Source organism: Salmo salar, chromosome 15, assembly GCF_965601325.2.
Source record: "Salmo salar chromosome 15, fSalSal1, whole genome shotgun sequence".
Taxonomy (NCBI): domain Eukaryota; kingdom Metazoa; phylum Chordata; class Actinopteri; order Salmoniformes; family Salmonidae; genus Salmo; species Salmo salar.
The window spans coordinates 76,596,841-76,620,802 of NC_138305.1; the positions used below are offsets into that span (position 1 = coordinate 76,596,841).

Below are 23,962 nucleotides of genomic sequence, written 5' to 3' on the forward strand. Positions count from 1 at the left end.
CTTTCCCTCTTCCTCTCTCTCTCTGTTTCTCCCTCTGTGTCTCTTTTTCTCTCATGTGAATCTGCTTTGTGAATGACAAGCTGTCAATAAAGCGTGATTCATCCTGATCTGAGTGTAATTCCACCGGAGGTTCGGAGCGAAGGCACAGGACAACGACCCGCCATTCCAAGGACTGGGTTTACTCGTTTGACGTTGTAGGGACTTTATTGATTTAGATGTTTGCCCAGCGGTTGAGCTCAAGCTCCCCACGAGTCCGGTTAAATTGGATCCATAGTTTTGCCATCAAACAGAAATATGAAAGGATGTGTGTTTCACGGCTACTTGAAGGCTGTACGAAAGTCTCACAAGGCTTGTAAGTAGATCTAGTGTTAACATGTCTGTTGATGTCCTTATCTTATGAATACAGTCCCTTAAGAGAAAAAAAAAACATTTATTTTTTCTGACACTGGTCATGGGTTTTTTTTGTCCTAAATATGAACATGAAAATACCCAAATACTCACTACTGTGCCAGGGCATAGAAACTTGATCTGGTAAAGATTGTATGTGGAGTTTAATAAAAGGATATCTTGTTGTTGTGCTCGCTGCATGTATCACTGACCATACTTCTTTGGGAAGCGTGGGGGAAGGAAAGCAATATTTTGCTGTGGAAATGAATGGGCTATGTGACTCACTGTTTCTCTAAATGTTAGTGTCAAAATGTATTCTTTTCCCACTCGTGTTGAATCACTGGCATTTACCAAAATCGCCCTCTTATTGCTGATATTTTGCATTAAGTCATCTTCAAAAGTCCCCTGCAGTGTTTTTCTTAACACATTGTAAACGGTGTTCTGAAAGTATTGCTGTATTTACACCACCACTACATTCACTGTAGCTACGACCTGATTCTTCACACTTCTCCTAAAGTGTGCACTTGCACACTCACAGTCATGGATTTAACAATGTCGGAAACTACCCCCACCCGAAGCTTACACAGTACCTATACAATGCTTGTAAATCCATGACGGGGAATGTGCAAATGCACACTTTAAGGAAAATGTGGAGAATCAGGACGCATCTTTAGATATTGTGCTGTTGCTCACTAAATGGTTTTGATTCTGAAGCAACTGATTGAGATGTGCAGCAGCAAGCAGTTGAAGGAAAGGGTGATATTGGTAAAGCAGTGAACTTGAGGTTTGGCTTTGGCTGTTTTAAGGCGTAACAGACTATTGACAGTGTCACAACACCAGTAGGTGTGTTTTTAATATTCATAGGCTATTGTTGTTTTGACAGCTCATCTTAGTTTGTTTTCTGTCATTTATTGACCTGTCAGGACTAAGGACGAGGGCCTTTGTGAGGATTCTGTGTGCACTGATTGGATTAAATTGAACAAAGATTTTTTTGGGAGAGTGTATGAGTTTGTTTAAGCATCAACAATGGGTGCAACCTGTCTCGTGGCCACAGCAGACAAAGAAGCTACAGATTGCACCTTTAAGTCTGATACCAGAACATTGCACTATATTCATCTAAGAGTGTATCCAACCATATTCAACACAGTGTTTTGTGGAAATTCTCAACCCACACTCGTCCATCTACAAAACGGACCGTGCACTCTCTTTTCCATTCACAACATCATTGCAATGGGCTCAATCAACGTTAGCTGTCGTTTTAATGTCATGTAGGCCTTATTCATTATGCTTAATGCAAATGGCTTCACAGTTCTGCACTTTCACAAGACTTGAAAAGCCACAATAGTGAATTCATTGGCCATAGCAACCACTTGTGGAAAGGGGCCTTGCGACGCTAATAAGTAATAGATTAGCCTCACAGTAGTTAAAGCAGGGGTCTCCAACAGTTTGATTGTGAACTACCAGTAGCTCTCAGCCCACCTACTGTATGAGTAGCTTGCCAAATAATTCAGAAAGTGCATGTATTTTTCACACGCTCCACCGCAATCTGTCATAAACAAATCTCACAAGTATCAGACACCGCAAGCTCCCAGATACTATATCATTAAATTGACATTGTCCCACCCCTGGTTAGACACAACTGGCTTAAAAATCCAAACGTAACACGATATCTGCCAATTAATTTCTAGGAATATTGCCTCTGTGTGGTGTGCGATTCTGTTTATTGTTCACTTCGTGTAGCCAGTTAGCGATAACTATAACTGTCTTTTGAGTAGACAGACTTTCCCAAAACCTTCACGATTAAATGTTAACTGCAAAGTAGGCATACCACGCAGAATTACACTGAGTGTACAAAACATCAAGAACACCTGCTATTTCCATGACGTAGACTGACTAGGTGAGTCCAGGTGAAAGCTATGATCCCTTATTGATGTCACTTGTTAAATCCACTTCAATCAGTGTAGATAAAGGGGAGGAGACAGGTTAAATAAGGATTTTTAAGCCTTGTGACAATTGCAACATGGATTGTGAATGTGTGCCATTCAGAGGGTGAATGGGCAAGACAAAATATTTAAGTGCCTTTGAACGGGGTATGGTAGTAGGTGCCAGGCGTTTGTCAAGAACTTGACACAACTGTGGGAACCATTGGAGACAATATGGGTCAGCATCCCAGTGGAACGCTTTCGACACCTTATAGAGTCTTGCCCTGACGAATTGAGTCTGTTCTGAGGGAAAAGGTGTTCTTAATGTTTTGTACACTCAGTGTATATCAGGATTCTTTGTACAGTATCAATCGGGTGGGCTTTTGTTTAGCAAACTCTGTCATGACATATGCAGAAGCAAAAACATTGCTAGACCAGCAGATTCTTCGCTCCTAAAATTCTCAATTAAAGGGGTATTACACTCAAATCTTTTACCCTCAAGAATGGTCTTCTCATGTGATTTAAGCATTGGCATGGACTTAGAACATGAATTGTAATTGTTTCTCTACCAATAATTGTAATTTGTAAAAAAAAATGAAAAAAGAAGAAAGCTACATTCGGGAAAATACAAGTGCTTATTTGAAAGCCAGGAAAAAATTAATGAGTTGCTCGTGACATGTTTCATAAATAAAAGTAGCTCTCATTAGTGATGTGCGAGTTGAATTATAACCCGCAGTCCGCATGGTTATATCCGCGGGGCGGGTGGGTGGCGGTCAGGTTGAATATATATATATTTTTCATTATGTTAATCTGCCGTTAGTGCGTAGCCTACGCCTAAACTTTCGGGCTAACTGTAGCGCACCAATACACATCAATTGCAAAATGCTTTTGGAAACTTGGGCAGAAAAAGTTAACGTTGATCCATTGAGGCAAAATGAACAATGGAGATGAATTCAAGAAGAGAAAAGCTGCAAAATAGAGAGTTGAAAATATATAGAAGGGAGGAACAGAACAGTAGTCTAATGTTTGGGAAAGATGTGGTGAAAGAGGACGATGGCAGTGTCGGCTATGTTATGTTTTTGAGGTGCTATACAAATTAGACAGTTACACGATGGGGACTTCTAGGTGGGATGTTTTAGTCTTTTAAAATGAATTATGAAAGAATTATGTGTAAATATTCATATAATAACCATAATATCGAAGTAAACTTAGTCACGCGATGACATGTTGTGTGGTCCTCCCACTACAACTCGTCAGTGAAAGCATGCAGTTTATTAGGCTACAGATTAAATAAATGATGAACTTTAGGGATATATGTAGGGGGAGATAGTGATAGAAGGGCACAGACCAGAGCCATACTTTTCAATTACGCTAGAGTGTATTTCTCTATATTATTTTAGGTTGGTGGACAATGTAACATCCAAATTTGTAATGGTTGATAGTGGACGATAGGGTTTATCAAAATGTGAGCTGGATGGAGTAAATGTTATCTTTTACTCTCTACTTGGTTATATAACACAGGAAGTAAACATTTGCCAGTTATATTAAGTTCTGTAAATATTGATGTTCTGCTTTTCAAAAGTTTATATCTCACTTTTTATGTGTATCTAACTACTGTCACCAAACTGACCCAGCAAGCACATTTGGTTCTATGGAAGTTGTGGGTTTCCCCAATGGTTCTGGGACCAAAGCCATAAGTTTCCTGACCGGTAAAATGTTACGTTTTAAAAAAAGTTTTGCCTGTTCTGGGAATGTAAATGTTTAGGTTGCAGGGAGGTTCTAACAGTTTTCCTGGGAGGTTTTATTAACGTTCTGAGAATGGAAATGGTAGGTTATTTGAAGGTAATTAACTAACGTTCTGTATACGCCTGAAAGTCCCTTAGGGATGTATAGAGAAACACTGGTGACTCTGGATTTGGCTTTTGTGTTCAAAACTATTCTCTCTCTTTCTCTCTCTCACTCTCTCTGTTCTTCAAGGTGGTTCCACCCCAACATCACCGGCATTGAGGCAGAGCAGCTCCTGTTGACACGGGGGGTCCACGGCAGTTTCCTAGCCCGGCCGAGCAAGAGCAATCCGGGGGATTTTACTCTCTCTGTCAGGTAGCAGCATCCATGTTACCAGCATGTCACATTTTGTTTCCCAGAATGTTGTGGGAAAGTTATTTGTCCAATAACCAAAGGAGAACAGCATTGTTCTCTCCTAGCGCTTTAGCCTAGCGCTTTAGCCTAACGCTATGCACCACAACATTGTCGCTGATGTCAACTTCAGCATTCAGAGAAAACCAAACTCGGGTGTATTGTCTCCTGGGGCCGGCTGAGCGATTTTAATGAAGGCAGGAGTCAAGCCGCATGTCATCTGTGCACAGTTGGCCAAGCTGAAATGGGAAATAATCGGTCCTCAATTAGCAAGCTAGCGAGCGAATGAGAGCCTTGCCTTTGGGTGAACAGTCGCAGCTTGTGGGAATCCGAGCTTGAAATATGCCTTCTTTGTTGCTCTCCCGAGTTTCTAGGAAACGGAGAACGTTTGTTTCCCCCCTCGGTTGAAAAAAAAGTTGAAAACTGGTGTAAGATAACCTTTCACAAGAATTCACATATGATTTAAATCCCTTTTCGACTGTACCCCTTTCTAATTGGAACGAAACCTTACCATACATAAGGTAACCATACGTGTTTGCCCAAGGTAGAAGTGGTCAGAAAGTGACTTTTGGACCTGAAATCATAACCCTGGCAGACCTGTTGTAAGCTTTCAAATGATATCAAACTCAACCGTTTATCGTTTTCAGTGATTAAGACATGGATGTATTTTGGTAGGGTGGGGTATGCAAAATGGGTCAACTTTGAGCACCTCTATCTCCTGATTCCAGTCCAAAAAGTAACTTTCTGACCACTTCATCCATGGGCAAAACATGTATGGAAAGTTTTGTTTAAATTAAAAGGGATGCCGGCAAAAACTGATTGAATTCAAATGGATTTACCCTTACATCACCGTCAGACTTAGGCCTGTATCATAGTGGAACCTTCCAGATCTCTGACAGCTCACCCTGTCCCACTGATCCCTTTCACTGCGGACACTCATCCAGACCTCCAGATGGCCTCTCCAATCTGTCCCGAGATGTTATCTCCAGTGCCACATGTCACCTCTCAACGTGACACCACACCACCACGTCCCCACTACTATGTACTTCTTCCACTCAGACAAACGCACATTATACAGTTGGTTTTGGAAGTCTGTAATTGTTGTTTAGAAGGGTGCGTAGGGGTATAGGGAGTGTGTGCGTGATCGAGAGAGTGTGTGAGAGTGTGTTTCTAAGCGTGTGCAGGATGGGAGTGTCCATAATTATGTGGCAGCAACGGCAAATTGACTTCAGAGCCAAGCGCTCATAAAAGGATATTTATCCCATTCATACACAGACCAAAATCCCACTAATTTAACATGCTTGCATTTTATACCAGCTATTTTGTATATCTGAAAGGGGTAGGGGGGTAAAAGGCATAGAAAATAAAAGCCACCTAAAGACTTAGTCTTGATTCCTGCATTTCCACAGACCCTGTAACCAAAATACAGGTATGGGGTCTGTGTGAATGGTTCTCTTCTTTTCTGCAGGTAAATTCATTAATACTTCCATTGTTTAACACCTCTCTAATTTGAACTGCAAACAGCTGCCATGGTTTAACAACACTCCCCACCCCTCCCAATTTGCCAGTTACCCACTGGTATGTATAAAAGGGGTGTACCTGTAAATAAGGGGCTGTTTGAAAGGAGGTCATATAAACTTACCATAGCTTCTGTCTGAAATTGGTATTTCTGAACACTTCTACCATGAGCAAGCATGTATGGAAGGTTTCATTCAACTCAAAAGGAGTGCAGTCAGAAAGTGATTGAATTCATATAGAACGACCTTTACGCCACAACAGCCCTTTGAGGAATATGACCTCTTTTGACCTCCATGTATGAAATCATCAAGTCTAACCCTGTCCCATGACATCACATTTCACTGAATTATGAACAGTTATAGTAGAACAGTTGTAGAACAGTTCTGTATTTGGAGAGCTGAATACAAAAGAGAAGTGTGGAGTTCTGGTAAACAGCAGGCCTCTGTGACTTCCTGCAGCGCGAGGAGAGAGAGAGTGGCTCTGCTTTGGCAACGGAAGCTTTTAAGAGGCTCATGCGTTGGAAAAAGCTCCTGGAAAAGGTCCAGCGTCGTCCTTTAGCGCACCGCTCTTTAGGAGAGGCAGAGAGAGAGGCAGAGAGAGAGGCAGAGAGAGAGGCAGAGAGAGAGGCAGAGAGAGAGGCAGAGAGAGAGGCAGAGAGAGAGGCAGAGAGAGAAGCAGGCAGTAGCTCTTAATAACATTAAGGCTGGGGGTCCATGTCGAGGTCTGACCTGGCTGATGCCTGTGGTGTAATTGAGAATTGTCAGCCTTATTTTGTGTCTGCACTGTTTTGCTATTGTAAGTAGGCTCTGCACCAACATCAATGGATAAGATTACATTTTCGAACACATTTATTTACTTGAGAGATTATAGCAAATTATCCTGTTTGATAGTGAAAAAAGCCATACTTATTAAGTTATCATGAACGGATAAAAGTCCTTTTAAATGAACTGATGAGAGCCATGTCCTTTTAAGCACAGTTCTTTGCACTTTGTTTTCTTTGTGACTATTCAGGGATGCCTTACCCTGTGACCAAGCTAACTGTCTCTTACTTGTGTAATCATATCTCACACACTCTCATATCACACACACACTCTCACAAACTCTCACATCACACACACTCTCATACTCTCATATTTCACACACTCTCATATCTCACACACACCCTCATATCTCAGTCTCATATCACACTCTCATATCTCACACACTCTCATATCTCACACACTCTCATATCACACACATACTCTCACACTCTCATCTCTCACACTCTCATCTCTCACACTCTCATATCTCTCACACTCTCATATCTCACACACTCTCATATCTCACACACACTCTCACACACTTGCATATAACACACTCTCTCAATTGTATATACTCACACACAATCACATATCACAGACACGCTCACTCTCTCACACACTCTCACAGACACACTCAATGAGAGAGTAATTAACAAGTTATTAGTAGTAGTTATTAGTATAGTGAATATGCATATCCTTGCTTCAGGTCCTGAGCTACAGGCAGTTAGATTTGGGTATGTCATTTTAGGCGAAAATGTAAAAAAAGGTTACGATCCTTACAAGGTTTTAAGCAATAAGACCCGAGGGGGTGTGGTATATGGCCAATATACCACGGCTAAGGGCTGTTCTTATGCATGACGCAACGCACAGCCCTTAGCCGTTGTATATTGGCCATAACATAAACTGGTTACCAACATAATTGGAGCAGTAAAAATAAATGTTTTGTCATACTCGTGGTATACGATCTGATATACCACGGCTGTCAGCCAATCAGCATTCAGGGCTCAACCCACCCAGTTTATAATAGATGTTAGATGAGGGAAATCCAGCTCGTCTCTCTCTCGTTGTAATGGACGTCCTGGGACTCCACTGGGCTGTGTTGTCTCATTCTCCCTGCTTTTTCTTTTGCTTATCTCTCCCTTCTTTCCTGGCCCGGTCAGGGGGCTGGATGGAAGGGGAAGGCCAGGGGTGGTAGTGGGGGATGGGGAAGGTTAAACATTGTGATGTTAACTGTTCCAGTAGGGTCCGGAGTCAGAGACCCTTCTAAAGTAATGTGTATTTAAGTAGGCTGGTTTCCATTGACCCAGGTTTATTTGACAAAAGTAATGTCACCAAAAAAATCTTTGCGATGTGTAATGTAAAAACGGCTGATATAGGAGACATTTTCTAAAGATCGACAAAAACGTTATCTGTTCGACGGGTGTATTTTTATTTTGTCTAACTTTCTTTTATTGTGACAAATTAGGATGGAAACTGTGTTTTTCAAATAAATTATGAGTGCACCAGTCAAAAGTTTGGCCACACCTCATTTCAGGGTTTTTCTTTATTTTTACTATTTTCTACATTGTAGAATAATAGTGAAGACATCAAAACTATGAAATAACACATGGAAACATGTAGTAATCAAAAAAGTGTTCAACAAATCAAAATATATTTTATATTTAAGATGCTTCAAAGTAGCCACCCTTTCCCTTGATGACAGCTTTGCACACTCTTGGCAATCTCTCAACCAGCTTCATGAGGTAGTCACCTGGAATGCATTTCAATTAACAGGTGTGCCTTGTAAAAAGTTGATTTGTGGAATTTCTTTCCTCCTTAATGCGTTTGAGCCAATCAGTTGTGTTGTGACAAGGTAGGGGTGGTATACAGAAGATAGCCCTATTTGGTAAAAGACCAAGTCCATATTATGGCAAGAACTGCTCAAATAAGCAAAGAGAATCAACAGTCCATCATTACTTTAAGTCAATCCGGAAAATTTAAATAACTTTGAAAGTTTCTTCAAGTGTAGTTGGGGACAAACATCAAGCGCTATGATGAAACTGTCTCTCATGAGGACCACCACAGGAAAGGAAGACCCAGAGTTACCTCTGCTGCAGAGGATAAGTTCATTAGAGTTAACTGCACCTCAGATTGCAGCCCAAATAAATGCTTCACAGAGTTCAAGTAGCAGACACATCTCAACATGAACTTTTCAGAGGAGACTGCGTGAATCAGGCCTTCATGGTTGAATTGCTGCAAAGAAACCACTACTAAGGGACACCAATAATACAAAGAGACTTGCTTGGTCCAAGAAACACGAGCAATGGACATTAAACCGGTGGAAATCTGTCCTTTGGTCTGATGAGTCCAAATTTGAGATTTTTGGTTCCAACCGCAGTGTCTTTTTGAGATGCAGAGTAGGTGAACGGATGATGTCCGCATGCGTGATTCCCCACCGTGAAGCATGGAGGAGGAGGTGTGATGGTGTGGGGGTGCTTTGCTGGTGACACTGTCAGTGATTTATTTAGAATTCAAGGCACACTTAACCAGCATGGCTACCACAGCATTCTGCAGCGATAAGCCATCTCATCTGGTTTGTGCTTAGTCCCACTATCATTTGTTTTTCAACAGGACAATGACCAAACACACCTCCAGGCTGTGTAAGGGCTATTTGACCAAGAAGGGTGATGGAGTGCTCCATCAGATGACCTGGCCTCCACAATCCCCCGACCTCAACCCAATTGAGATGGTTTGGGATGAGTTGGACCGCAAAGTGAAGGAAAAGCAGCCAACAAGTGCTCAGTATATGTGGGAACTCCTTCAAGACTGTTGGAAAAGCATTGCAAGGTGAAGCTGGTTGAGAGAATGCCAAGAGTGTGCAAAGCTGTCATCAAGGTAAAAGGTGGCAACTTTTTTGGTTAGTACATGATTTCATATGTGTTATTTCATAGTTTGGATGTCTTCACTGTTATTGTACAATGTAGAAAATAGTAAAAATAAAGAAAAGCCTTTGAATGAGTAAACTCCAAACTTTTGACTGGTACTGCATGTCATAAGGTAACTAAAGCACCACTTCACATTTAATTCTAAATGCCTACTGCTTGCGAAGTGTATTTTTGAACAAAAAAATAATGTTTCTTTGCAGGACAAGGATTGTCTTGAATTTCAAGAATACCTGAATTGATAGCCTTGCTTTTCTGGTTGTCTGGATGCAATTTTCACCATCCAATTATTTCAGATCTACAGGAGTGCAAGCACAGGAAGAGGTGAAGCGAGAGGATTTACTCCGCCCAAAATCTATCCGCATGATATAAGCTCTTTTTTTATGGAAGTCTGAGAGAATGTCGAATTATGTGAGGCTTATTTGATCGAATAGAAGTTTAGTAATGTTTTGGCTGTTACAAATGTACTGATATAAGTTGATGCAATCAGCATTCTGCCAACTTTGCGTATCTGCCCTATCGTTAGCTAGAATGGTCACACCTGAGCTTGCCATCTTTGAGGACATGTACAGTGCCTTCAGAAAGTATTCATACTCCTTGATTTATTCATTTTGTTGTGTTACAGCCTGAATTCAAAATGGATTAAATAGATTTTTTTCTCTCACCCGTCTACACACAATACCCCATAATGACAAAGTGAAGTTTTTGCAAATGTATTGAAAATGAAATACGGAGAGGAAGTATTCACACCCCTGAGTCAATACTTTGTAGAAGAACCTTTGGCAGCGATTACAGCTGTGAGTCTTTCTGGATAAGTCTAAGAGCTTTCCACACCTGGGTTGTACAACATTTGCCCATTATACTTCAAGGTCTTTCAAATTGGTTGATGATCATTGCTAGACAACCATTTTCAGGTCTCTAATTTAAATGAGTATTCACACCCCTGAGTCAATACATGTTAGAATCACCTTTGGCATCTATACACCAGTGAGTCTTTCGGTGTAAGTCTCTAAGAGCTTTGCACACCCAGATTGAACAATATTTGCCTATTATTATTTAAAATTATTTGTGCTCTGTCAAATTGGTTGTTGATCATTGCTAGACAACCATTTTCAATTCTTGACAGATTTTCAAGTAGATTTAAGTCGAAACTGTAACTCGGCCACTCAGGAACATTCACTGTCCTCTTGGTAAGCAACTCCAGTGTAGATTTGGTCTTGTGCTTCAGGTTATTGTCCTGCTGAAATGTGAAATCATCTCCCAGTGTCTGGTGGAAAGCAGACAGAACCAGGTTTTGCTCTAAGATTTTGCCTGGGCTTAGCTCCATTCCATTTCTTTTTTATCCTGAAAAAACTCCCCAGTCCTTAACGATTACAAGCATACCCATGACATGATACAGCCACCACTATGCTTGAAAATATGGAGAGTGGTACTCAGTTGTGTGTTGTATTGGATTTGCCCCAAACATAGCACTTTGTATTCAGGATATAAAGTTAATTGCTTTGCCACATTTTTTTGCAGTATTACTTTAGTGCCTTGTTGCAAACAGGATGCATGTCAATTAGTTTATTATGGTGGAGTAACTACAATGTTGTTGAGCCATTCTCAGTTTTCTCCTGTCACAGCCATTCAACTCTGTAACTGTTTTAAAGTCACCATTGGCCTCGTGGTGAAATTCCTGAGCGGTTTCCTGCTTCCCCCGCAACGGAATTAGGAAGGACGGCTGTATCTTTGTAGTGACTGGGTGTATTGATACACTATCCGAAGTGTAATTAATAACTTCTCCATGCTCAAAGGAATATTCATTGTCTGCTTTTTTTTATTCTTACCCATCTACCAATAGGTGCCCTTTGCGAGGCATTGCAAAACTTCCCTGGTCTTTGTTGTTGAATCTTTGTTTGAAATTCACTGCTCGACTGAGGGCCTTTACAGATAATTGTATGTGTGGGGTACAGAGATGAGGTAGTCATTCAAAAATCATGTTAAACACTGTTATTGCACACAGAGTGAGTCCATGCAACTTATTATGTGACTTGTTAAGCAAATGTTTACTCCTGAACTTATTTAGGCTTGTCACAACAAAGGGGTTGAATACTTATTGACTAGACATTCCAGATTTTCATTTTTTTTATTAATTTGTACACATTTAGAAAACATAATTCCAATTTGACATTATGGGGTATTGTGTGTAGGTCAGTGACAAAACATCTAAATTGAATCCACCATGACAAAAAAATATTGGCATTAGAATTATTAGACGACTTACTTCCATTCTCTCCATACTGGCTTCTGCGGGCTACCTGAGACATGAAACAGATAGGTGAGGGCATATGGATTGTTGCCAATTTATTAATGCACAGTTTACCTAAATGGATAATGGAAACGCTTCAGCTCCCATTATTATTCGACACCAGCTATTTATTTTCTATTATAATTTTTGGGTGATTTCATTACTTCCAGGCAGCGGTTTCTATCGACACCAAGACAATTTAAATACACTGTAGCAGTCAATTGTCACATCTATTTTCTATGCAAACTTTCTAATTGTCGACAAAAATATCACTGGACAACTTAATGGAACATAGCTAGTGAGACCAGTTGTTATGGGTTAGACCTTTACAGCTCAGATATTACAACAGTTTGAGTTTTGTTGGGTTACAGCCTGAATTATTCTATATTTGTTTTACCTTTATTTAACTAGGCAAGTCAGTTAAGAACACATTCTTATTTTCAATGACGGCCTAGGAACGGTGGGTTAACTGCTTTGTTCAGGGTCAGAACGACATATTTTTTTACCTTGTCAGCTCGGGGATTCGATCTTGCAACCTTTCGGTTACAAGTTCAACGCTCTAACCACTAGGCTACCTGTCGCCCCGAATTCAAGATGGATAAAAAAAAATACAAAATCTCTCACCCAGCTACAAGAATTACCCCATAATTACAAAGTGAATTATGGGGTTGAAATCAATATACAGAAATATCTTATTTGCATAAGTTTTCACAGCTCTTAGTAACAGCCCTTATTTTGTACAAGTACCTTTACTTGATATGTAGGTTTCTCACTTATGGGTGGCACAAATTAGGATATGGGGGAAGGGAATGGGTATGGTATAAGCAAATTAAATACTGTAGTATTACTATAGTTAAACTGTATTATTTTTGCGGACTGTAGAGTGCACAATGAATGGAGCCAAATACAGTGTTTCTATAGCAAAATATCTTATTCGTCCATTTTTGTTTTCATTTTTAAGCATTAAATGACCTGGTATAATGGTCCATTGATCACTTATACATTTAAAAGCCGTTATTTTTGCGCTTTTGCCCAAATTCAGCCTTTAATCATTTACACAGTAACAATTTTATAAATAATACTTTGTATCTGGAAAGTTCTTCCTGTAAATGTTGTTGTTAAAAGTAGTCCTTGTGCATAGAATTGTATGGTTTGTTAAACTTTGAAATCAATGGTTTTTGTTTGGTATACAGTCGTGGCCAAAAGTTTTGAGAATGACACAAATATACAGTTTCAAAGTCTGCTGCCTTAGTTTGTATGATGGCAATTTGCATATACTCCAGAGTGTTATGAAGAGTGATCAGATGAATTGCAATTAATTGCAAAGTCCCTCTTTGCCATGCAAATGAACTGAATCACAAAAAAAACATTTCCACTGCATTTCAGCCCTGCCACAAAAGGACCAGCTGACATCATGTCAGTGATTCTCTCGTTAACACAGGTGTGAGTGTTGACGAGGACAAGGCTGGAGATCACTCTGTCATGCTGATTGAGTTCAAATAACAGACTGGAAGCTTCAAAAGGAGGGTGGTGCTTGAAATCATTGTTCTTCCTCTGTCAACCATGGTTACCTGCAAAGAAACACGTGCCGTCATCATTGCTTTGCACAAAAGGGCTTCACAGGCAAGGATATTGCTGGTAGTAAGATTGCACCTAAATCAACCATTTATCGGAGCTTGACCGGAGAAGACAAGGTGAGCGCTACCATCAGTCCTGAGACCATTCATGTGTGGGGTTGCTTCTCAGCCAAGGGAGTGGGCTCACTCACAATTTTGCCTAAGAACACAGCCATGAATAAAGAATGGTACCAACACATCCTCCGAGAGCAACTTCTCCCAACCATCCGGGAACAGTTTGGTGACAAACAATGCCTTTTCCAGCATGATGGAGCACCGTGCCATAAGGAAAAAGTGATAACTAAGTGGCTCGGTGAACAAAACATCAATATTTTGGTTCCATGGCCAGGAAACTCCCCAGATCTTAATCCCATTGAGAACTTGTGGTCAATCCTCAAGAGGCGGGTGGACAAACAAAAACACACAAATTCTGACAAACGTCAAGCATTGATTATGCAAGAATGGGCTGCCATCAGTCAGGATGTGGCCCAGAAATTAATTGACAGCATGCCAGGGCGGATTGCAGAGGTCTTGAAAAAGAAGGGTCAACACTGCAAATATTGACTCTTTGCATCAACTTCATGTAATTGACAATAAAAGCCTTTGACACTTACGAAATGCTTGTAATTATACTTCAGTATTCCATAGTAACATCTGACAAAAATATCTAAAGACACTGAAGCAGCAAACTATGTGGAAATTTATATTTGTGTCATTCTCAAAACCTTTGGCCACGACTGTACATTTCAACGTAAAATATCGGAGTTGGTCTCTGACTTATGCCCCCCCCCAAAAAACCACAACCCTGTCCAACAGTACTACTTGATATTGCAGTTGTCATAATCAGGTACAGGAGCTAGTATCTAGCAGATTCAAGGATGAAGTATGGCACATTGATAATGTGTGCTATGTCTCCAAGTCTGCAACAGACCAAGCCCATCTGCAGAGTAAAATCTAGTTGGATGTTTTTGGCTCATTGCGATGTCATTAATCGTGTTAAATTCCCACAAACAGCCTACCACACACGCACGCGCGTGCATTGCAGCCGTCACTGGCCATTAGTAGCCACAGACAGGGAGGCATACTACTCCACTCAAACATTCATAACACAATTACAGGGAAGGAGGGAGTGCAGATTTATAGGCAAGATAGAGATGGATGGAGAGAGAAGTGGAGAGAGAGAGTGATGGGAAGCAGTGAGAAAGGGAGTGACAGAGAGGGAGGGAGGGAGATATGATTAGCTACACTTTTTATGACTGTTACTTGATCATCAATTTGCAGAGCGAAGGCTTGCTAATTACATTCAAACTAGATATCAGATAGCATAATGTGCAGTGTTGTCACTTTTCTAATTGCCTGTGTTAGATCGCTAGCTCTGATCTTTTTTGTAAAAGTGTGTGGAGTGGGAGTTGTGGTTGGCTGCATGCTCAAAAACGGTCTTCTGAATGTGTAGGTGTACTTAGACAACAAAGCGTATGTTTGAAGGTTGGTTTGGCTTGTTGCTGCAGAAAAATGGTGCTCTGATATTTTTACTGCAATGGAAAAATGGAAAAAGAAGTAGTCTGACTTGTTTCCATACTGATAAGAATGTTTCGGGTTTAGAATGCCGTGTGTTTGAATGCATGCATGCATTTGCATGCTTGCGTGTGTGTGTGTGTGTGACACTGTCTCTTTGTGGCTGTGTATCTTGTAAAGTGGCAGTGACTGTTTTATGACCTTGTCTGAGCTGTGCTCTCTAGTCACCGGCATTTAATGAAAACCAGTTTTCTTCAAATACTCACTTCAAATAAAATCTCTTAAGGCTTTTCATATAAAATAAAAATGGTATTACAGAGGGATAATATTGTCTGAGGTTTCTTCTAGAAGGAAAACAGTCTTATTTCTGTATAGATTTGTTGAATAAACGGTTTCCTATTGTTCAGAAATTATTTGGGTATTCACTGTACCACTGATCAAATCAACCTGTTATTTTCATGCAGTTTTTTGTGGTATTTTGTCTTGCTCTGTTCACACACACACACACACACACACACACACACACACACACACACACACACACACACACAGAGAACAGTGGTATCTCTAACCTCTATTAACCAACCCTACAGGATTCTGCGATGGCCACATTTTTACCAAAATCAACAATTCCCCAAATATTATGCGAAGGCTTGCAAATTTGACCACTCACTGCATAATTACCTCATAGTCAACGCGTCGCAATATTATCGCATAAAACTGACCCATCACCGTAGTGCAGAAAGAGGGTTCGCAATTTCAACCAAACATTTACCACATAATATGGTTCAATCAAGCCAGAAGTCAACAGACTTTTGTCCTCATCAGCACATTTTCGCGTCAAATGTTAGAAATTCATAGCATATTGCCCCGCAAAAACACCAAATAATCCCTGCGAGATCCTGGAGGGACTAATTAACCCAACCTCTGCTACATACTGCAGGGTAAACCAGTTACCTAATATATAGTTACCTATTTGAACCATGTGCACTCTGACTAACCCTGACTCTCTTCCGGTGTGTGTGTGTGTGTGTGTGTGTGTGTGTGTGTGTGTGTGTGTGTGTGTGTGTGTGTGTGTGTGTGTGTGTGTGTGTGTGTGTGTGTGTGTGTGTGTGTGTGTGTGTGTGTGTGTGTGTGTGTCAGGCGGAGTGATGAGGTCACCCATATTAAGATCCAGAATTCAGGGGACTACTATGACCTCTATGGAGGGGAGAAGTTTGCCACGCTGGCAGAGCTGGTGCAGTACTACACAGAGCAGCACGACCTCCTCAGAGAGAGGAATGGAGACGTCATCGAGCTCAAGTACCCACTCAACTGCAAAGACCCCACCTCCGAGAGGTACGCACACACACAGAAATGAACAACCACAGACAGCATTTACAATCCAATACATGCACACATGTTCACACACACACACACACACACACACACACACTGGCATATCTGTCTCTCTGCACATTGTGACGTACAATGTATCAGTTTGTATCTATTTCTAAGAACAATGTGTGATCTCTGTCAAGCATGGTTTCTGTGGCTTCTCCATGAAACACCTGCAGAGACCTCTTGTTGGAACCTCCTACACATTCACATATGCAAGCTCTCATACAGACACAGACATGCAGAGGCACACACTATTCAGGTTTCTTTGTAAAACCATCACGTGTTCACAACTCGATTTCTTAAGTTAACAATTCAATATATACGGCGGGGTTGGGGTGACTTTCATTTCAGTCCTCATTCCTTTTCAATGGTATAAGTATATTCAAACATAATTGTCATGCCATAAATTGTCTGACTCTACATCTACCAATCTACCCTAGGTGGTACCACGGGCACCTCTCTGGGCGCGACGCTGAGAAGCTGCTTACGGACAAGGGCAAGCCAGGCAGTTTCCTGGTACGCGAGAGCCAGAGTAAACCAGGTGACTTCGTGCTCTCTGTCCTCACCAACGAGGAGAAACATGAAAACGTGGACCGCAAGACCAAGGTTACCCACGTCATGATCCGATACCAGGTAACACGTCATGATCCGATACCAAGTAACACGGCATGATCCGATACCAGGTAGCACGGCATGATCCGATACCAGGTAGCACGTCATGATCCGATATCAGGTAAGACCAGCTAGGGCCTACACTGAGCCAGAGCTATGCATATAGTTTGGCAAGCAATGTTTGAGATGTAGACTTTTAATGGGTGCCATGTTGGCACCAAACGTTTTAGGCGGGTCATAACACGGTTATTAACATTGTTTGATGCCAACATTGCAGACTGTTCGCTGAACTAGTTGTGGTACATCAAAATACGATGAGTGTCATCACTGCCGGCTTACCTGACAGGTACTCGCTACCCTGCACCTACTGTGAGCCGGATGGCACTGCAATCGCTACTCATTCTTCCTCCTTCAAGGCGCTCCACACGTAACTGGAGTGGGACTTCTCAAGTGTGGTACCCCCCTTAACTGGTGTTTCGTCAATAAGCACATGACACTTCGGGGGGCCTCGGCGGCAGAACCAGCATTCTGGAATTACCCCCTCGATCCCACCACTCAACTCAGCCTCCTTAATGCCTGCTTGACTCTGCCACCGTTCATTCCTCTTCAGCCAGATCCAACGAGATGCCTCTTCTGCCTGCTTGCTGATATCAGCCATCAGCTTCTTCATTGCCACTCCTTCAATGCTGAGCAGCCCCAGGGTTCTCCAGAGTGATTTGCCAGCGAAGGCCCTTCAGCCGACCTCAAGTGGTAGATTCCAGGCTCCATCCATTTTGCTGACTCAAGGATGAGGGACCGGTATTTATTGAGCTTCCATTCTCTCCTCCCAGGGCACTGTAAGCTCGATGAGGACCACCTGGTTGGTGCTTCTAGATCAGAGGACTATATCTGGTCTTAGACTTGTGCTGGCTATCTTCTCTGGGAGAGCAGCTGCTTCTTGAGGTCTGCCTGCATCTCCCAGTTGCCTGCTGTGGCAAGTATCCCTTTGTTCCTTGTTCTCTTTGCTGCACTCTCTCCTGACCTGTGGAAGTACCTGGCAAACCATTTCATCCTTGCTGTCCCGAAGCATCATGGCTTGACATGCTTTTGTTGCCTTGAACTCCTCTACCACAGATGTTATTGGCAGCTGCAGCTTGCCGCCTGTGCTGTACAGACCGATGGAGCAGAAGCTTCTTGGGACCGCTAGCCATCTCCCGAGGAAGTTGTTAAGTTTCCTCTCTAGTGCCTCCACATAGACAAGCAGTGGCCAAAGGAGTCTGGGAAGTACCCCGTGTTGGTAGCCCCATGCCTGGTAGGCCGCTCTTATCCACAGATTTCATCTACGTGTTGGCCTGCACACGTAGATGTCATTGAGCGCACTCTCTCTGTCATTGAGCTATGCCCTGTACCACTTCCCCAGGCTCTTCACAGGCTTATCTCTGATGGTGGAGATGGTTTCCTCTCCGGTTATGAATCGGTACCGTTCCTGGACACATCTTTTTCAGGACAAGACTACTTGATATTGAACTCCATTCTGGCCCATTTGGTGAGCTCTTCCAGATCCTCCAAAATCGATATGCCTTCCGGGACTGACTTAGCTGTAATCGTCAGACGCCCATGAACGCCGCTTACCAGTATCGCACCCCGTCTTAGCTTCTCTGCTGATTTCACAAGGAAGTTCATCGCTGCAGAAAAAACAATGACTGAGATAGTGCACCCGGTCACGATGCCCATCTCCAGCCTCTGCCATGTGGTGGTAAAGTCTCCGCTTGAGGAGTGAGATGGTTCGGAATTGCTTGATGTTTGCGGAGTCTTCTTCATTTGGAATGAAACACCCCTCAGCAACTAGCCAGCTTCTGCAAGATAGTTTTTCCTCCATGCCACTTTCAGCAGCCTCCAGACTCTCTTCCTGAGCCTCTTGCATTATTTGTACACCTTGTATGGAATACCATTAGGCCCTGGCTTTGATCTTCCCCTGGCCTTTTTGAGAAAGTCATTCACCTCCGCCAGCTGGCTTCTGACATCCCTACGTCTGAGGTCACTGTGCACTCCACGAAGGTGCTCCTCCACCTCTTCCTTCATTGCTTTCAGCTCTCCTGATATTTTGTCCCCCAGGAGTTTTGATAGATACTGGAAGGGGTTCTTTGTAAAGTCTCTCCTCTCCTTCATCAGCCTCCTTCTGGCCCTGCGATGGTACTCAGCTCGCCACAAAGTCTGAATGCACTCTCTCAGGTTGTCATGGATGTTCTTCAATGCTAGTTTCTCTTCCTCCCTTGGTTTTTGAAAAGCCTTCATAAGCCTCCGCAAGTCGCCTCTTAGGGTTATGTCCTTCAGACGTCGGTTTTCTTTTGGCTTGATGTTTGCCTTGGATTTCCTCTCCTCCTTTCCAAAGCAGTCAGCACCTATGAGCCAGATGATAGTTGACATTGCTCAGATTTTCTTCCCTACATCTCCTGCGAGGGTTACCTCCAGCACTTGGTCCACATCTCAATCAAACATCTCCTATTCCTTCTTTGCTGATGCAGCAGTCCATTCCACAGGTTGCTTCCTGGTCTCTCCTGTGTAGGTGTTCAATACAGATTGCCTTGTCTCCTGTTGGTCGTCTGTCTCCCCTGATGCATCAGTGATGTTGCGTATGGAGATTTTGGGGACTGTGGTTTGGCTCCTGCCCCGGAATCTCCCCCGTCTCACCAGCTTTCCCTTTGTGTTGCACATCACTTTTGGGTAGTGTACATTTCATCTTTGCATGATGTATCTTCAGACCCTTCTCGTTTTTGCAGATCTTCCCACATCTGCAGACCCAAGATAAATCGCTTAGCTGTTCCGTCATCTGTTGTCCGTCATGGGCTGATCATAACAGTGGTCTGTCCTGTAGGTCGATCATCCTACCTCACTCTCGTCCGACCTTGGGGGTATGTTATTATATATCTTTTCATGGTGATTGATAGTGGGTACCTCCTTGTAAAGGTCGTGCTTCAGCCTGCCAAGCCTCCACTCCCCGTCTCTGGTCTTTTCCCAGGTATCAGCAGTCTTTCCTAGCTGTCACCATACTTCCATGGTTGTCAACTAGTCTTTCCTAGTCGTCACTGTGTTTCCAGAAGTGAATATAAAAAATACAATGAGGGTCATCGCTTCTGGCTCACCTGACAGGTACTCGCTACCCTGCGCCTTCTGTGAGCCGGATGGCACTGCAATCGTTACTCTTATAATATACCATCTTTGCATAACACACCTTGGTAAGCAATTTGTAGAGCACCACATATTTTGATAGACTTCATTGTTTAGACTACTAGACTAAGAGCTAGAGCAGCTTTTCTCAATCTGTCGTGGGCCCAACCATTATTCCATATATCCTAACACAAGCACACCTGATTCAAATTAGCAGGGGCTTGATTAGTTGAAAACAGGCCTAGCTAGCAGTAGGCTACACTCTTACAGGCTAGCTTTTATTATAGAAAGGCCTTTGGCTTAGGGTCTAGCAGGTTACCTGGCAGGGCTAGAAGACCAGTAGGGCAGCTAGGAATATAGGGACTAGCAGGCTTGTAGGGCTAACAAGCTAGCTGGCAGTCTAGTATGAACTAGCATGCTTGTAGCCCCTATCCTGCCAGCTAGATAGGCCTATCAGGCTATCTGGCAGGGCTAGCAGGCTAGTAGGGAAAGCAGGCTTGTAAGGCTAGCAGGATAGTGGGGGCTAGCAGGCTAGTAGGGGTAGCAAACAGCGCTAACAGAAGGCAAGAAACACATTTTCATGATTTCACCAATGACATCAAAATCAATAAATCATAGCAGGTTTTTTGGGATCATTCAGTTAAGGTTTTTTCCTGATTAAGCAGAATCCCATTGAAAAATATTGTTAAAAGTAACATTTCTACTTTTAAATTGGAAATGATACTGTTTTCTGCTTCCTGTTGTCATGGATTTTTTAATTAAAAGCCTAGTGTGAAAACACAGGTTTTAAATGTCCAAACTCATAATCAATATGCTGAAATATGTCATGATATTTTGAACACCAAAACATAAACATTTGTCTTAAACATACGTCTCACAGATTACTTGTATTTTGCTTAATTAGTACCTTATAAGTGCACACGCACCAATATTTACCAAGCGGCCTTGTTCTACTGTAATCAGTAGCGAGCAAAATGAATCACTCAAATCAATATTGTATTGAAATCAATGGAACTGGGAAAATAACTATGGCGACATGTCCCTTTTAAACTCTTCTAAGAGACAAACCTCAAAGATCTTGGGTATACTACATACACCAGTCGGTAGATGAAAACCTGTAGTAGCCATTTATCAACTTATATCTCTGTAAGATTTTTTTTCTGGTAGATGGCTAATACGAAAAAGTTAACACTTTTCTTGACTGGATCATTTCAACGAATCACCACCTCACATCGGTTTCTAAATAGCGACAGAGGTTGGCTTTCATTTGAGTGATAGCTAACCATAAAATCTGTGAATTCATGTCAGGTCAGAGACATTTATAAGCAGCTGTGTTTTCAGTTCCACTACGAACTGGCGCACTATGACAAAAACATATTTACTAAACCAAAGATATTGATATATTTTAAGCAATTGATGTTGTGAGATCGTAATGACTATAAACTTTTACACTAACATCACCAATCTGAAGTAAACAGGATGTGTATTTCTTGTAATTATTTTGTGGTAATAACTTTAGTCTGTGTAATGTAGTAAGATGTTCAGTCAACCATAGACGACATTTGTGTAATATAAAATAATTACATTTGTCAAAATGATTAAATATTTCGATTTAGGACGATAGTTAATAAAGCACACTCATAGATTTTTCAAAAATTGCAACTATTTCAACTATGGAGAGAGTTTAAAAAAGCTTCTTCTTTAGCATTGCATTGTCTTAGGTCAGATAGCACAGCGATTCCGCCTGCACTGATTGAGGGACGAGTGTCACGAAGGAGTGATGCCATCTGACATAAGGCAATGCCAGGCACTGTAGACTAGAGCTTCCATATTGACTGTGCAGCAGGCTGAATGTTCTCCATCCCTACTAACAGAGTTTCTGTGTGGCTCCAGCAGGATGGGAAGTATGATGTGGGCGGAGGAGAGAGGTTTGACACGCTAGCTGACCTGGTGGATCACTACAAGAAGAACCCCATGGTGGAGAAGAGTGGAATTGTTGTTCACCTCAAACAGGTGAGAGACTGGACCAGTGCGTTCAGACAGACGCACATAAAACAATAAAACAATGTCCTTGTAAAAGAAATGGAAGCCACGTTGTTTCCAGAACATCTACTCTGAAAATCAGATGTGTTAAATATGTAATTATGTGTAAGTCCAAGTATGGTAGAGCTGCACATTCTATAACATATACTTGAATGTGAATGGTGGATCATATGATAATCCATGGAATTAATTTATGAATGTATTTCTCTTCCCTTTTTCCAACGAAAGCCCTTCAATGCCACCAGAATAAATGCCGCCAACATTGAGAACAGGGTAAAGGAGCTCAACAAAGTGGCGGACAACTCCGAGAAGCCCAAACAAGGGTTCTGGGAAGAGTTTGAGGTACAAGGGGGGGTGATGTCAACACCACCACCAGTGTGTTTCAATTATTCTAGATCACATATATCATCTCATATTCCAAAACATGAAAGTCAAGACGAGGGGAATGGAAATCCAGTATGTTCATGAGGCATTTTCTGAGGGACAACCCAAAGAACATTATTGTTAACTCTAAGACGGACGCCACTGGTTTCTGTCATGGTCTGGTTAATGGCCCTGGTCAAAGGTAGGACACTAGGGAGTATGGTGCCATTTAGGACATAACCTGGATCTAAGGGATTTGTCTCATTGTGACCTCTTGTGGTGAGAGATTTAACTTTCAGCCTCCTGTTTTCTAGCAGAGTTTTGATCTCCATGATTTGATTTTCATCTTCTCCATAGTGACCCCTACTGTATGTGTGGCCAAACACACAAAAAGCGGTCCTAAAACAAACTGAACTAGCTTATGATTTCATCATATTTACCTTTCATGTCAGACCGATGTTCTTAGTGGAATAGTTAAAGCATAAGCTGGGTTGTCTGTGGCTCACGTCGGGCTCTTCACACGGGGGAGTCAAAAATAGCTCCCTAAGGCCCTGGTCAAAAGTTGTGCACTAGATGGAAGGAATGCCATTTCAGATGCTGCCTCTGTATGATTTTATTGTATCTCTTCTTTCTCTATAACCTTTCATTTTTTTCTAATCTCTTTTTGTTCTTCTCTTCTTTCTCCTGTCTTCTCCCAGGTGCTACAGCAGCAGGAGTGTAAGCTCCTCTACCCCAGGAAAGAAGGACAGACAGCAGAGAACAAGAGTAAAAACAGATACAAGAACATCCTCCCTTGTGAGTGAAATACCGACCTGTACATCCTGTCTACAAAACTGTGTGCATGCGAGACTAAAGACCCTAGTCCCTGTGTATCTATGTTCCAGTCGACACTACGCGGGTGGAGATCAGGGAAGCAGACGCAGATGTGCCTGGCTCAGACTACATCAATGCCAACTACATCAGAGTGAGTTCTGGAGATGAATGATAGAATCAAGAATTTAGTGATGCACTTTATAGATGAGTTATCTGACGAGGCCACAAAAACGATGAGCGCTCTTCAATGGGGCAGAAGTCCATCTGTTGTGATTCTGGATGGTCAGACAGTGAGCAACCGTGACAAGAAGCTGCCATGTAGGGAATCATAGGTTGCTCGTTTTATCTTGTTCTTGATACCATGTCTTGTTCTGAGGTGTTTTGATTGATGTCACGTCAATGCTAACATAGCTAAAATTCGCTAGCTAGCTAACCGGGGGACCAGTATGAAAAAAAAAGAAAAGAAAAAAAATGAAATGTATGAAAATGTATGCACTCT

General features: G+C 42.0%; 1 protein-coding gene across 3 annotated transcripts in view; it reads left to right on the forward strand.

Moving 5' to 3' along the window:
- LOC106572187 (tyrosine-protein phosphatase non-receptor type 11) overlaps positions 1-23,962 on the forward strand; it is a 61,819-nt gene that overhangs the window by 20,278 nt on the left and 17,579 nt on the right. For 2 of the 3 annotated variants that reach the window (XM_014146127.3, XM_014146129.3), the window contains exons 2-8: positions 4,287-4,409; positions 16,249-16,443; positions 16,926-17,118; positions 22,138-22,257; positions 22,516-22,629; positions 23,349-23,445; positions 23,535-23,614. In XM_014146127.3, coding sequence (XP_014001602.1) covers positions 4,287-4,409; positions 16,249-16,443; positions 16,926-17,118; positions 22,138-22,257; positions 22,516-22,629; positions 23,349-23,445; positions 23,535-23,614 — 922 coding nt within the window. The remainder of the gene's footprint in view (positions 1-4,286; positions 4,410-16,248; positions 16,444-16,925; positions 17,119-22,137; positions 22,258-22,515; positions 22,630-23,348; positions 23,446-23,534; positions 23,615-23,962) is intronic. The other variant, XM_014146128.3, reaches the window with a different exon arrangement.